The 15646-nt window shown below is 38.9% G+C and overlaps 1 protein-coding gene across 11 annotated transcripts in view; it reads left to right on the forward strand.

Annotated features, from left to right (window-relative positions):
* The window catches only part of TRAF3 (TNF receptor associated factor 3), a 70143-nt gene that overhangs the window by 27753 nt on the left and 26744 nt on the right, over positions 1-15646 (forward strand). For all 11 annotated transcript variants that reach the window (XM_038137294.1, XM_038137296.1, XM_038137295.1 and 8 more), the window contains 4 exons: positions 7986-8242; positions 11349-11400; positions 13685-13789; positions 14665-14832. In XM_038137294.1, coding sequence (XP_037993222.1) covers positions 8001-8242; positions 11349-11400; positions 13685-13789; positions 14665-14832 — 567 coding nt within the window. In that variant the 5' untranslated portion in view covers positions 7986-8000. The remainder of the gene's footprint in view (positions 1-7985; positions 8243-11348; positions 11401-13684; positions 13790-14664; positions 14833-15646) is intronic.

Genomic DNA, 15646 nt, shown 5'->3' on the forward strand with positions numbered 1-15646 from the left:
CTTCCCCTAAACAGCAGAGGAAGAGATTAAAGTATACTTTGTTCTGTGATCATCTGATTATCTTTTGATCTTTCCTGTTCTTTATCTGCTTCTACTAAAAGCCTGGTATAGAAATACAGATCACAGCTGGGGGTTAACTTCATCGGTGAATTGCAATAGCTTTGTCTAGGGGTGCATGAGAGAAAAGAGGAAATGTACAGGAACCTGAATTGGAATTGGAAATGCAGAAGAATACTCATCGTGAGCTTGGACAGCATTTCTCTAATCTGTTGTCTTGTGACCCAGGCTTTCAAAGCTTAAGAGGTCTTTTGATTTCTAAAAGATGCTTTTGATTTCTTGCACTTCAGATGACTTTATACTGTATTTTGGTAGCCCAGTGAGATTAGGAAGTAATTACTGGAAGCTGTAGATAGCAAGTGTAAGTCAAAATACAAACACTTTATTTTTACTGCTGCCTCAGGCTGAATCTTAAAGCTGTTTTGCCAACCCATGTGTCATGATTCAAAGGAATGCTGTAAACTTTCAAAAAAGCAAGAGTTGAACATAGTGTCACATAAAAATCAGCTTTCCTTAATTGCACTGACTTACCTTTTCTGCTGTCTTTTTTCAATAGATAAAATTTAAGCCCTTTAAAAGTTTTTTTTTTTTTCTTTTCTCTCATCCGGTGAAATATGTGTTCAGCTAAATGTTAATTGTATTCAGCATATTATTGGATAGTTACTAAAAGTGTCAGTCCCTGGCTTCTTGGGCATTCTGAACTATGTTAATACTATGTTATTACTTATAAACATTACTGATCTAACCTCTTAGTGCTGATGCAATGACTTTCCAAATCTGTCCTTTATTTAGAATCTAGAAGTTTGTTACACTGAGCAGGAGGGAGTATATGTTAGAGCTTTTTTCATGACAGCACAGTCCAGCAGACCTGCTGAATTGAGATCCCTTGTATGGGGATGCTGTTTTCTTTAATCCTCTAAGACACTTCACATGGCTGTGTATACTTGTTTTTGAAAGAAATACAGCCAAGGAAATAGATAAGTTAAAAGAATAAAACAATGTAAAATATAACTTAGCTTTTATTTTCAGCTCTTCAGTCATCTTGCAAACTAGAACATGGGAAATACACAATGTTTGTGATTCAAGTGACACACATGATTGTTCTTTTGCAAGAATATCATGATGGCATTTTTTGATTATGCTTCTGATTTTCTAGGTCAGATAGGAAAAGAAGTAATAGTCTGTACCTTCCAAACCAAAAATAGTTTTCCTTTTTGTTCAATAATTTCTACAGGCTAGAGCCTGTGGAGATTGTGTGGTGAAATATGGTTTAATTGCTTGAGATCATAGCAGTTCAAGTATCAGAACAGGTCTTTTTGCTGCCTAAGAATATCACATCATAATTGCTGCAGTAAAAGCTCCTCACAGGGGGGTGTTAAGTGCTGGGAGAGGTTGCTGGGAGAGGTTGCAGTTTCTTCACCCAGGGAGTTTTGAAAACTCAGCAGTGGACCTGACCTGACTCTGAGTAGGAGGTTGGGCTGGATGACCTCCAGAGGTGCCTTCCAAGCTCAGCAGCTGGGATACCGCACTGATGAGTGGCTCTGGAGAGCTTGCAAGTGGCAGAAGCTTCCTATGTGGAGACTACTCAGTGCATGTCTTCTGTGTGTTTTCAAATGTTTGGCCTACTTGCTTATATCTTATTTTTCCTGTTGGTCTTCATCTGTTCTATTATATGTATGATCTCCAGGTCTTCTTCACAGCAAGGAAGGTGCATGCTTATGAAATCATAGGGCGAAGTTTAAAGTGTTAAAATAGCCTGTTTGTTTTAGCACAGAGAAAAACGTTTTAAATCTCAACAGTGCTTTCATTTCTGTACAGAAATTAGACTTTGTATTTGAGTGTAAATATACAAGAAGGTGAGGAGTGGTCTCATATTTCTCACTGTATAAAGTTCTATCAGTGTGGGTCACTTAGCAACCCTTCCTTACCCTCCTCAGAATTTTCTCTCAGAGCATGTCCTGGAAATACCTAAACCTCTGGTTAGTTGGTCCTATATATAAATGCTCTGAAGAAATAGTAAATACCACTTCCAGCATGAAAAATGCATGGAGGTAAAAATAAATAAGTCAGTTGTTCCCCTGTGCAAACAACAGGAGTGGATGTGCCAAGACCTCTGACCTCACACAAAACAAATTTGATGGATGATTGTCTGCTTTCAAACCTGCCACTCCAGTGCCTCAGTCATGGCCTGAGTCTTTCTTTGGAGTGATTCGAGCCATTTGCATTTTATTTATCTGTTGCTCGGTGCCTCTGCCCAGACTCAGCAGTGGGGCTGTGCCAGAAGGCCAGGCTGAGGTGTGGTGGATATTGTGAGAATGATACTCTGCAGTTGGACCCCTTCATGCTTGAAAGCTCCAGAGGAAAGATTTCCATGGCAGCCTTATTTTAATATTTTTGACATGTGTGCCCTGAGTAAACTGATAATATGTTGTCACCAATATACTGCTTTCAGCTTGCATTACTGTTTTAACAAGACATCAGAGTATCCCAATATATGTTGCATGTTTTAATAGCACTTGGAAACAGAGCTGACTCAGAAGACTTGTCTAAAAATGGTGAAAGAAAGATGGACATTCTTTTCAGTATGCTCTAGGAATTTATTAGAAGCTATAAAATGCTGAAATATAGGACAGAGGAAAAATTCAGATTGTTTTAATAATTTAATTTTAAGATAAAGGTTTCTGTGTGCTAACTTGAAGCAATAATTCTTGATGATAGAAAGCAAGTGAGCTGGAAAGACTGAAGATCTGGAAATCCCTCTTGTGGTACCTGGTTATCTGTCTCTCTGAGGATATCCTGTGGAGTATGGAAGAAAATTCTGTGAAGAGCAGTGAAACTGATGAAGTTTGTTTTCCTACTAATCTGTGCCATACATCTTTTTTTTTTACCTCTACTTCCCCCTCCTCAAAAAAAAACCCAAACAAAACCCAACCCAAAAAAAGGGCAATAAAACAACAAAAACTGTAAATCTCAAGACCACCCCTGCTTTTATGGTACAGGAGGAGACTGAGGCCATGAAGCTTGGTGGGACAGGAGGGAGCAGGTGTTCCTGGCTGGTTTGTGTGTGCCTGTGCATTCACTGACTGATAGACCATGGGGGTGCACTTTTATGGCCTCTTGCTCACTGGCACACTACATTAAGTTTCTCTTTCTGTTCCCCTCACAGCTGTTCATTTTGATGGAAACACTGTCCAGTTGGTTCTGATGTGGTTTTGGGAGGCTGAGAGGAGAGACAGCACAATCACAATCCCTTATCTCATTAAAAGCTAGACTGAGAAATTATACCCCAGGCTACCCCAAAAAAATGACCTAGTTAGGATGTGATGCTGAAGTTTGTGTGCTTTTACACGTTTTAGCTACAAAAAATTTTTGAAGAGGAAAGGTTACTTTTCTGCTCTGATCTTAAGCTCCCTGTCCCACTTTAGGTTTCTCTTTCAGAGCTTAATTTAGATACTGTGCATGCAATGCTGTTCTGTTTGAGGAACTCCTGTTCTTGGTGCAAATTGTAATTTGATCAAAAAGCTTTGCCTGTCCTGTTGTAACAACCAAATTAAACAGTGTCATGCATTATTCTCTTCCAAGGTACTGTAATGAAAACATTTATTTCTAATAGCTTTTTGCTCTTTTTGAATTTTAAAGCTGTTGCAAAAGCTTATTTGCTTCATATTGTCAATATATTGAAACTGTTTTCATGCAGAGCTTTCTAAGTTCCAAATCCTATGGTACCTAGTACAATCAAATTTTTAGGAGTGTTTTAGATTTATAAAAGAGTTATTTTTTTCTGTTTTTGTTAGGATACACATTTATTTTGAATTTTTATAGAAGCTTTATTGTGTTTCAATGTCACAAACTGGCTTTATTCCCTAAGAACAAATCATAAATGTATGTGGTAACACAGAACACAAGTGCAGATTTTTAGGATGTTTGCTCTTTGTGCAGTGAGAACAACACACTTGCTTGAATAAGGAAAGAGCAAAGTGCCTTTTGTTTGGGAATTCCCATGCTTCCTAATTCTCGGAACAGCTTCGTGGGTAAACTCACTTTTGCTTCCAGTTTCTAGGTTTCTGTACTGATATTAGTATTATTTAAGCAGCAACAAATTGTTCTGACCTTCACTGCAGTATATACAGCTTGAAGTATCAGCTGGGGTTCAGCCTCAGTTGCTTGAATACCACTTGTATTGACCAAGAGTAGTGACTAGACTGGAGCAAGCAGTGTCACAGGGTCACCTATCTGATGGTCACAACCATGTCCATTCAAGTGTGAATATTAGCAGATGGTGGCGGAGAGGAGAGCTGGCTGAAAGAGGAAAGATGGCTGAAGGACAAGCAACAGTGGGCAGAACCCACCTTGCTGACTGTGCCTCTTTTTTTATGTGCTTATCTGTCCTGATAAGTGTTTGTCCAAGGTTTAACAGTTTTAAAAGACATCTAAAAGTCATATACTTTTATTGTGATGATCTTTTCCCACAGATAAGAAACTGGAGTGTAAGAACTGGCTGGTGATTAATTAGGCATTAAGATTTAGCTTGCTGAACAAGAACCAGAGTCTTTGGCTGGATGGTACCATGCCCTGCCTTTAAGAATCAGAGGCCCCCAGCAGAACTAGCCCATCTTGGATGCCCTAGCTAGGCTCCTCTCTCTGCTCTCTGGGAGCATGTTAACTTCACTGCCATAAGTGCAGATTACCTTACTGAGGTGTGACTTCAAATTGCTTCTTGTTGGCAGTTTGAAACATGATTGTGGGGGAATAATCCAAGTCCTGCTGTTAAAGCTTCCTGCAAAGGAAGAGAAGTCATTGCAGCTGACACCCTGTAGTGGCATGGAAGTCATACCAGAATGCTGTTTCCAAAAGGATGGCAGCTGAAATGTTTCTATTTTCTGTGCTTGTGTTCACTGATCCCACATGCAGGTGTAGGAGCATGTAACTAGTATGCATGAAGGCAAAGCTCTGTGCAGACAGACAGACAGCCTCACTTCTCCCCATTCCCCTGTTAAATACAGCTTGTTCATTGTAATATAGTTGTGGTGGTCTTGCACACTCAATGCTCTGTTGTATTTTATGGCAGTACTTCATGAATGGCTTCCCAGTTTTGCTGCACAAGAAAATGCTGGCATTCAGAGTATTGTGGAAGAGAATTCCTCACCAGTCTGGCTGCTCTATTGCTGAGCTTGTTTAGCTTTTCTGGTCTGACATACTTCTTCATAAAATAAATACAAAACCCAAGGCAGACAAATCTGTTAAGCATGTCCCATAGTATGTTTTATTTGTCAGTGTGCTTTCTGCTTCTTTTCTGTGACAAGATATCCAAGATGTCAGTTCCAAAAGTGGAGTCCTGTGGCACCCTGTGCACTTTATTCTGGTGTGAAATCTCTCTTGACAGCTGACAGTCCAGCCTGGAGCAGTTTGGGATCTCAGTGAAACTCTCACCTGCTGCTCATTTGGCATTCAGTGCTGTCTGTGTTAAGTCTTGAATATTCTCCTGTCACCTCTGCCTGCCTCCTTGTGAATAATTATTCAATTTCCTGGAAGAAATCATGCTTTTGGAAGACTTCACATCTCCAATCATCTTTAGCTTCTTTTTGTTCAGAAGAAACTTAATGGAGAAGCAGACATTCAGTAGTTGTGGACTGTGACTTGCAAGTTTGGGAACTTTGTGCTCTTTTGACTTGACAAGTCTCCTGTCAGTATCTTTTTTAGTGCCTCTTTTTCTGTATTTCTTTGGTGGGTTAGAAGCAGGTCATGCCTTGTTTCTTCTGTCATTTTAAGGAAAGTAATGTTCCCTGTGTTGTTCCTACAAATCAACATGCTTGAAGTTGGCCTTTGACTTCAAGAATTGCCAGAATAGTGGAGGTCTTGAATATGATTTTTAAAAAAATGCGCAGCTGCAGAGGGGAAAGAGGTATTAATGCCTATAAATCAAGGAACTGAAACATTTACAGATTCCTAAACTGCAAGTGCCAAACGAAGCTTTTCCAATTGCACATAGGAAGCAAGTCCCTAAGTAGCTAAGTTTCAGCAGTCTCAATACTTAAGGAGTTGCACTTTTTTCCATCTCTTGCTAATACTTTCTCTTACAACCACATAAAAGTGTCAGGTCCTAAGCTCATGACTGCATTTCCCCATGTCCAGCCACTGATGTACAGCAGCAGCACTCACGCCTGGGGCAGTCTTTAAATCTGGACTACCTTTGTAAGCTGCTTTCCTTTCTCATTCATGGCACTTCTGTGAACCTCCTTGTCTGAATCATGTTCTCAGCATCAATCTCATTTCTTTTGTGCTGGTTACAATCTTGAGTTGCCTCTTCAGTGTCATTATTACCTGCTGGGTTTTTATGTTTGCTGGTGAAACTCTAGCTAAGGTCTGAAATCTGAATTTCCTCATTAATGAGAAGTGTGAGTCACTTTCAGTTCAGCACAGACTTTTTGGTTCTTTCACATATAGTTCTGTCAAGACATAGGTCTCTGCAGTCTTTGAAGAGCAGACAAGGAATAGACTAACATTAATTCAAATTATGGATCAGAATTTATCACTGGGTCTGTGTACTGAGTTATGAGGATGGGTTCCTTGGGCTCTCTCTGAGTTTGATGGACATCAGAGAGGCTTTCCCCTGGGCAAGGGGGCAATGAAGTGAGAATTCTTCACTCAAGACCTCTACTCTTGCTCAGCTGGTGGTGTAAAAACATGAAATGGTCTCAGCATTGAGTCACAATGATTTTGTCTTTTGTTTCTGTAAATAATGGCTTCAGAAATGAAACAAAATTCTGTACCCATTTAGTTTGCATGGACAATTCTGTACCAGAATTCCAGATGTAGAAATTACCTACAATATGTTTCATTACAAATATGTGGTTTTGGGCTTAGCAAGGGAAGGTAAGACACCACAAAAACTGTACAAGAGGGTTTGTGTATTTGGAATGTGAGGCATTTGACTCCCTTTGTGGCGTTTGTGGACATACTTTGAGAAATGACCTGAGCCTCATTTCTTCATTCTGCTTCCTCCAACTGTGCTTTCTCCTGGATATGCTGAGCCTTTCTAAGAGCACTTACACTTGCTTGACTACAAGATTAGCTAGGAAATTATTGAAAACACATTTAAAAACTTAAAATACTAAGGGATATTATTCCTCTGTTGCTCTGCTGATGCTTTGCATGCTGACCTAGAAGATGGATTGTCCAAGATAATAGGTATTGTAATTTACTCTTCAGCTGCATTAATTATTTTCTCAGCTACCTGTCAGTTGTGCTTAGCCCTGGTAAATTAATCAAATGGCCATGTTACATAGGCCCTTCTCTGCTGTCAGTTTGACTTAGCTCAGCTGCTCTATTCAGGTGAAGATGTGCCATGAAAAAGTTGGAAAGTATCTAGTGTGTAAAACCCTTTTGTGGTGTTGTAAAGCAGACTTAAAGCAGCGTGTCCTACACTATGCTATTGCAAAGGGATAGACAGGAAAAGTGGGCAGGCTCTGGGTACCCTGTGTAGGACACTGGTGGTTGTGTGATTTTGCAGTAGCATTTGAGCAGGATCACATGCAGGACTGTACCAGAACACCTTCCTCACCCTACCTCTTGCTGCCCCTAATGGTTGGACTTCAACATTAAGCAATACTTTTCAGAGTGAGAGAAAGATACGAAAGAATCCCTTTTGTATTCCCAGACCGATGGCCATAATTAACATTTCATTTTCAGGAGCAGGTTTTAATTCTTTGCTTTCTAGGGCCTTTGAATATGTAGACTATTTTACAGATTTGCTATGCTAAATATACTTAAGCAGTAATGTATGTATAATGTATGTTCACGTGATGTGTGGACACAGATCTGTTCTTGATGCTTTCTGATTTTATGCAGTCTCTCAGATGCTCTGTTTGTTTTATTTAAATGGCAAAAAAGGTCCTCATTTCTCAGTTTTTCTCACTTTTGATTCACAGAAACTATCTTAGAGCATGGACCCCAGTAAGAAGTCAGAACCCCCTTTATCTGTAGAAATGGTTCAGCAGAGGGCCAATCCTGACCGCAGTCCATCAGCATCCATCTATGTTCCAGAGCAAGGTGGCTACAAAGAGAAATTTGTGAATGCCGTGGAAGATAAGTACAAATGTGAAAAATGTCACCTCATCTTATGCAATCCTAAACAGACTGAATGTGGACACAGGTTCTGTGAAACCTGCATGAATGCCTTGCTGAGGTATGTTGTTTGTTCTGGTGGAGCATGTTGATACCTTTAGATGTTGTGAACTACTGGCATTACTGTGAACACTGTTGCAGCTTTAGGAGTATGTTGAGTCTTCCACTGTTTCTTGCTTGAGTATTTGTTATCTGTGTGCTGGTGCAAACATTTTTGCTCTACTCTGGGTCAGGATAAGACAACTGGGTTTTCCATCGGTATTGTTGGAACAGTTGTTAAGGTGGTGTAATCCTGTGTAGAAGTGTGTTAGGTAAGAATTTCATTCCCTGTGGAGGCCAAGTGGAGTAGCTGTTTCACAGGATTTCTCACTTGGGAAATCTGGTGTCAAATACACACAGTAAATTGTCTGTGTGAGGAAGTCAGCTTGTGCACATTCCTTGGGATGGTGCTACCTAACCTGGCTGTGGACCCAGCCTCAGAATGGATGGTGGGGCCTTCGGATAAAGGAACCTTCTTATGGAGCATTTTCCCTGTAGCCCTTCCAGCTGTTTGTTATGGGACTTGCATGTGCTGTGGATTGCAGGAGGGTCAGAAAGGCTGGCATCTCTATTACTGAGATGTTTGGGCCAGAGTGCAAAGAGGTGAGTAAATGATAGAGATGTAAAATGAATGCTGAGAGGTGCAGTTTTTCCCAGTCTAGATAAGAATAAAATGCAATCATTCAGGGAGTATCTAGGTTTTAAGTGCCTGTGCATCAGTAGATTTCTTTGCAGACCATTTAGCACACTTCAATCTCCTGGGTTACATAAGCCAACTGTGTTCATTTACTACCGGAAAAGCAGAAATGGAGAAGATACCTGGCTTGATGAATGTTGCAAACTGGACTACTGTCAGAGCATTTGACTTTGGAAGCCTTGATTATCTGTTTGCTTTTTGTGACCACTCTGACTCTAGATGCTGGTTTATATGTCACTTGGAAATACTGTAATCTGATATCTAATACTTAGGTATCTAAGTCAAGGCTACATACAGCATGGCAAAAGAGTATGGAAGTTATTACAGTAGTCAGTCTCCTGATAAAGGGTAATCTCTGTACTGGGCAAACACAAGAGTCCATAGCTCACTAACGCGCTCCTGCAGGTTTTGTGCCTACAGCATTTCAATTTTAAAACAACAACAAAAAAACCCACCAACTTTTCTTTTGATAAACAGTGTGAAGTGAGGTGTGGTATTTAAGAAATGCAGTTATTTCTTATTCACTATGTGTTTTTGGAAGACTCTTACAATGTTAATAACAGTTACTGCAAAAAACCAAACACCTGCCATGCTTGGATGTGAGCAGGTTGGCAGAGCAGATCCTTGACAATCTAAGCAGCAACAATTCTGGCATTGCTCGAGTCTGGCCAATTCTCTTTCCCTGCTGTGAGACATGCACATGTGCTTATTATTACAGTGTAGCTAGAATATGTGTAATTTTATCTTCCTGACTTTCCAACCAGTCTGTTACTGAAAAGGACATGTACTAAAGGCCATTGAGTTATTTCACTTTATTTAAGTGCTTGTTGTAAACAAATCCTTTATTAAAATAAAATTTACATCCCCCCTTTATTTATTTTTTAATAAAAAGCATGCCATAAAATTGAGAGTAAAATGGGTTTGTATTGGTCTTGTATTTGGCACAAAATTTTTTCATTCAGTGTTGATACACTGCTGCATACACAAACACAGTAATTGTATGCTAGCAACTTCTGTTCCAGGGTTGTTTGAGGACAAGGAATTGGGAGTTAGTGGAGATAAAGCAGTAAAGATGTCTGCTCAGTATGCAAGAGTAGTTTGAAAAAGCAAGTTGGATGCTTGAGTGAATTCAGTAAGAGCAAGGAAAGCATGACATTGTATTAAACACTATATGCCCTGATGTAGTTTAGATTCCTTTTTTTTTCTGACTTATGAAAAGCATTATAGATACTGAAGCTTGAAGGTACTTAAGATGCTTAGAAATACGATGAGACACAAAATGGTTGGTTTGAAAAGCAGAAGCCAGTGAGATGATTTGAAATAACCATACAGAATATATAACATAATTGAACTTTTTCAGCCTTTTACTTGATTTGCACTGCTGCTAGCAGCCACAGCCTGTCAGTGAGTTGCTTCATGGAAGAATTCACGCAGCTTTTACCTGGTGCTTTTCGTCTCGGTGCCTTACGAGGGAGATAATTTTGACTGTTCCCATTTTATGTGGGGAAAAGGAGCTAAAAAGGAACAGAATCACTAGGTTGGAAGAGATCTTCAAGATCGCCCAGTCCAACTCAGCCCTAACACCTGAACTAAACCACAGCACCGAGTGCCATGTCCAGTCTTTTTAAACACATCCAAGGATGGTGACTCCACCTTGAACGAAGCAGCCTGCTCTGGTGGAAGGTGTTCCTCTCCATGGCAGGGCAGTGGAACCAGATGAGCTTTGCTCTCTTCCAACCCAATCCATTCTATGATCCTAAGGGGTTTACACTACAGCACTTGGCAGGTCAGAGCCAGAAACAGCTGTCGAAACTCAGGTTTCCTGCACTCCAGTTTCTCTTCGCAGTCTGCCCTGCTCCTGATTCTGCCCGTTGTCCAAAAGGTCACAAGTTTAATAATTAGCTTACCAAGACACCTACAAGGCAGTATTTCAGACAGAGGAGACAGCAAGCATCTGTAACGGTTGCTAAAACCAGAACAGACTTGAAGGACATGGACATAAATACTTTTTTACCCTAAAAGGATGCATAATTGACTGTCAGAGAAAGTAAATTTTCATTAGTTATTGTTTGAAATACAGTAATTGAAGAGACAATATGCCTGTTTTCACAGATTGAGAAATGACAGCAATTTTGGATCAGGTGCAGACTGAAAAAAAGGGAATGAGTTTTGCCAGCTTGAAAACCACTGTGCAGTTGTCTGGGGACATTGTGGTGATTTTACTTCTTTGAGAATGCCAGATACTTTCCACTGAAAACTCAAATGTTCAATTTTATTGAAGTAATGTTGTATTTTCTCCTTATAATGAACTATATCCACTTTTAATGGCTTTAGAATATATTGAATAATCAAAACAAGGTGCCACACAAACGGAATTTTTCTACTACAAAAATTCAGATGAGCTATAATAGTTTTTCTCTTTTCTCTTCAGATCTTCTAGTCCAAAATGTACAGCGTGTCAAGAAAGCATAGTAAAAGATAAGGTATTGTTAAAATAATTTCTTATTCAAGAGTATTGAACTGTGTGGCATACACAAGTTGTGTTACTGTTATGTGGTAATTATTTCATAAACCTAATAAGCTGCCTAAAAAGGTAGGTTTGTCATAAAACCTAAGCCATGCATTTTATAGAGGTAGGTGGCTCATTTTTCCTGTTAACCTCATGGTACAAAACACATCAGGTTCATCCCAGAAAGTCCAGACAGGTGTCACATCTTGTATTCATAAGGGAGCTGCAGCAACACATTGCACTTGTCCTCCCATCAACCAAGAGGATGATAAGAAATATTACCTCTCCTGTAGATGCAGGGATGTGACAGGTCTAGGTGAACACTGATTTGGCTCTAGACCAGTGGCTGCTCATCTCTTTCACTCATCTCTTGAGTGGTGTGGTGTTCTTTTCATTTCACTCATCTCTTGAGTGGTGTGGTGTTCAGTGAACCCCACTGGAATTAGGACAGTGGGGAGTTCCAGTAATGATAATGGATCAGATTATTTTTTATAGGTAGAAGTTATTTCAGTGATACTCTCTTCGCTATTTTTCACATCAAAACTTTTTGCTGCCTTTGAAACATTGAAGGTAGAGAAACTTCTTGGCTTAGTACATGGTTTATGTGGTTTGACATTATCGCTAAAGTGTTCAGTAAATTATTTTTGCTAGTAGTCTTCCTTGCCTAAATGAGTACTTGTGTTCATAACCATTTTGAAGAAAAGGAGGATGGGTATGTTAATGTCTCTTTGTTTCCATCCAAAACAGTTCTCTGAACAGTGCTCAGTGTAATTTAGTTTTGACATGGATGGACTCTCCAGGAGCTCAGACTCGTGATGCCTAATTTATTTGTTCTTTTAACTCTGACTTTCTGGCTCTCAATATACATAAATATGTACATTTGTTATGAAACTTCAAGAATCTTTGAAACAGGACAAGAAGGCCAGTGTATACTAAATACCTGTTAAGACTAGCTGTGCAAATCAGTGTTTTTCATGAAACTGGACACCTCTTTTCCCACAGAATGCTCAAGTCCTAAATCACAGACATGCTTTTAGATAGTCTTTGAAAAACTTTAAAGGTTGTCTTCTTCCTTTATCTTCAGTCAGCAAAACTCTGCATTCTGACCCTGTGAATTACTTTGGAAGAGATGTTGCAGCATAGCCAATTGATTATTTAAATGAGACTTGTTGATTCATTAAACTTCCCACACGCTTCTGAAGAGTAAATAGAAATCAGTGACCTGTGTCAGATGGGATCAGATGAGAGTGATTGCAGTGTTCCCTTCTTCACTGATGCTGGGGATAGGTTCATAGCCACTTGTGGGCAGGTGGATTATAATTCTTGGTTAAGTGTTAGCATGCAGAACCATTCCATAATTACAGGAGTGCTGCAGTGTACAAATTGTCACAGGAGTCTGTTTATCAAAAAAGCTGTCATAGGTTGGCTTTGGTTCTTGAGGTATTTCTTAATGGCTATTAAAGCAGTTGAAAAACAATTAGAAGTTTATCTCTTTGGTTTTGGACTTTAAAATAGCAGTAATTGTTTTCAATCCTTGTCTCTCTCTAGTTCCTGCCCCTTGCAGTTTGGCTCCTTGAGAGTTCAGTTGGGTTGTCTCTTATGGAATAAAACTCAAACCCCAACCTCTCTATTTGTAACTTCTTCCAGTTTTATTGTGGATAAAAAATGCTGAAAGTGCTTATAAACATTAAAATGGAGAGATAATTAAAGCCTGCTTATCTGTGAAATAAAAACCTCCTTCCCTCCAAAACCTTAGAAAATATCTGTAATTTTACCACTGAAATGCACGTAGGTATTCCAGCCATTCAAGCCATCTAGTAATTTTGGGACAACCATCCATTAAATGCTTCCTCTCCAAACTACTGTGCTTTGAGTCTCTTTTGTCTTATGGTATTGTGCCTAATACAGCAGCTCCCCAAACAATGGAGAGAGTTCTAGCTTGTGCAGGCCTAATATTGGCAAGCAAAAAGCAAATTTGGTCCTTTCTTGTACCTTTCCCTTTATTGTATTTACAGTACAATTGAAACAGTGATAGAGTATCTGTCCAAATACTCTTTCATTGAGCTGCTTCACAGTGGAGGAACCTCAGGGTTGTGCACATTCTAGAAAAATAGAATAGCAGGATTTTATTTCTGGCACATAAAGCTAGAATTGAATGACACTGCTGTAGCTGAATTGCATGGCTTTTACTTAATTTGAACTTGCATATCCTTGACTGGTTTTCAGTTTCAAAAATAAAGTGATTTTTGATTTTTCAGGTATTTAAAGATAATTGTTGCAGGAGAGAACTACTTGCCCTTCAGATATACTGCAGAAATGAAAACAAGGGCTGTAAGGAACAGCTATCTTTGGGTCAATTACTGGTAAGTTAATCTAACAGTCATAAGCTTTCTTTTGAGTTAAAGAATGATGAAAAAATTCTTACAAATTAAAATCACAGTCAATTTCTTGTGATCTAAGTCAATATGATTTAGAAATGTTACGATAGATTTAAATTGTTTTAAAAGTCAGCTTTTTTATGAACTGTAAGGAATTAAAAAAAATCATGTGATTGTCTGGCACTAAAGCTTGGATATACAAATGTATGAACCAAATGAGAACTGAAGGAGAAATAGAATAGTGAAGAATCCCAATGTGTACTTGACAAATTTGAGAAATTTGATTTCTGTTTTGGTGTGGTTTTATTTATCTTAATCCTCTCATGTGGTGTTTATGCATGAAATTAAACCTTTGGCTTCTCCAGAATTGTGTAAAATAAGCTGTAGCCGTTCTGGTGAAGGCATGAGAGAGCAGTGATTTGGTAATTCAACAGTTGTATGGTATGGCTGCACAGCAGTTTGCAGTGAGATTTGTAGATTCTTGCTTTGAGTGAGCAAGCTCAGGTACCTAAACAACTTAAAGCAGCATCTGTGTTTATGTGGAATAATATACCTTTAAAAAGAGTGCTTACTTTTTCTCTAAATAGCCTATGTAGAATCTTGTGCTGTGTTAGAATGCTTTTAGTGTAGGAGTAGCTCATGTACATGTGTAATGCAGTGAAATCAGCTGTCCAGGTTAAGGGACTGTACAGTCAGAAATGTATTCCTCAGTAGTTTTGTCAGTGTTTGCTCTTGTGTGATGCAGTTCCCAAAATAACTCTCCTTACTTTGGTTCTGAAGGTATTTAATGCTGGGTGTCTTCAAAGGATTGAAGACATGCACAAAACTTAATTGGATCGACTTTTTTTTTAATCTTTCAGATGCATTTGAGGACTGATTGTCAGTTTGAAGAACTCCCATGTCCTCGTGCTGATTGCAAAGAAAAAATACTGAGAAAAGATTTGCCAGACCATGTGGAGAAGACCTGTAAATACCGGGAGACAACCTGTAAATACTGTAAAAGCCAAGTCCCAATGATTATGTTGCAGGTACAGTATTTTCTTGTGTATATACATCAAGATTCCCTACATTAATGTAGAATAATAACAACTCTTCTTGTCCTTTTCTGTAGCTGGCAAAAGAGCTTTGGCCCCTCAGCCAGAATTAATAATTCAAAAAAGAAAATAGGCTGACTTTCAAAACATGTCTTTATCCTGCAAAAACAACAAAAAAGTGCATTGAACAGGAAATGTTTTCTTTATTCTGATGTTCAGCTAATGCATTTTAAAAAGTTCAGATCCACTGCCTGGTATTGATACTGAAGTTAATTTTGCTATGCTTTTTAGATTTTTTTACAATTTAGATAGTAAATGCAGCTACTATAATAACAATCAAATACTGTGCAAGAACAGCATAAGCATTGCAAGTGACTGGAAAAACAGCATCTTCTATGTAATCCTTCTTGGGTACTGTGTGATCTGTTATGGGAGGAAGGGAAGAATGTAAAACCAGTCTGTCTTATGAGAGGAAAGCAAGAATGTAAAAGCAAATTCTACCTTGGCATAACCAGTAGTGGTACATGACAGGCCTAGGATGAGTTACTGCTGTTCTTGGCATCAGAGTAGCTTGTCTGATAGGCAGCATATTGAGGGTTAGAATTACAGAGCAGAGGTTGAGAATGTCATGCTGACATTACACATAGAATTTTAACTTGACTGTGTTTATGTTATTTCACATGGAAAGATATTATGCTGAATCTATCTTGGTATGATTTTAATATTCTTTTTAAAGTTCTGTCTACATAGTTTCTGTAGTTTGATGGTCTTGGATCTCACACCTTCTTACTACAGTAAGAGTAATGAA

The sequence above is a fragment of the Motacilla alba genome, chromosome 5 (genome assembly GCF_015832195.1).
Source record: "Motacilla alba alba isolate MOTALB_02 chromosome 5, Motacilla_alba_V1.0_pri, whole genome shotgun sequence".
Classification (NCBI taxonomy): domain Eukaryota; kingdom Metazoa; phylum Chordata; class Aves; order Passeriformes; family Motacillidae; genus Motacilla; species Motacilla alba.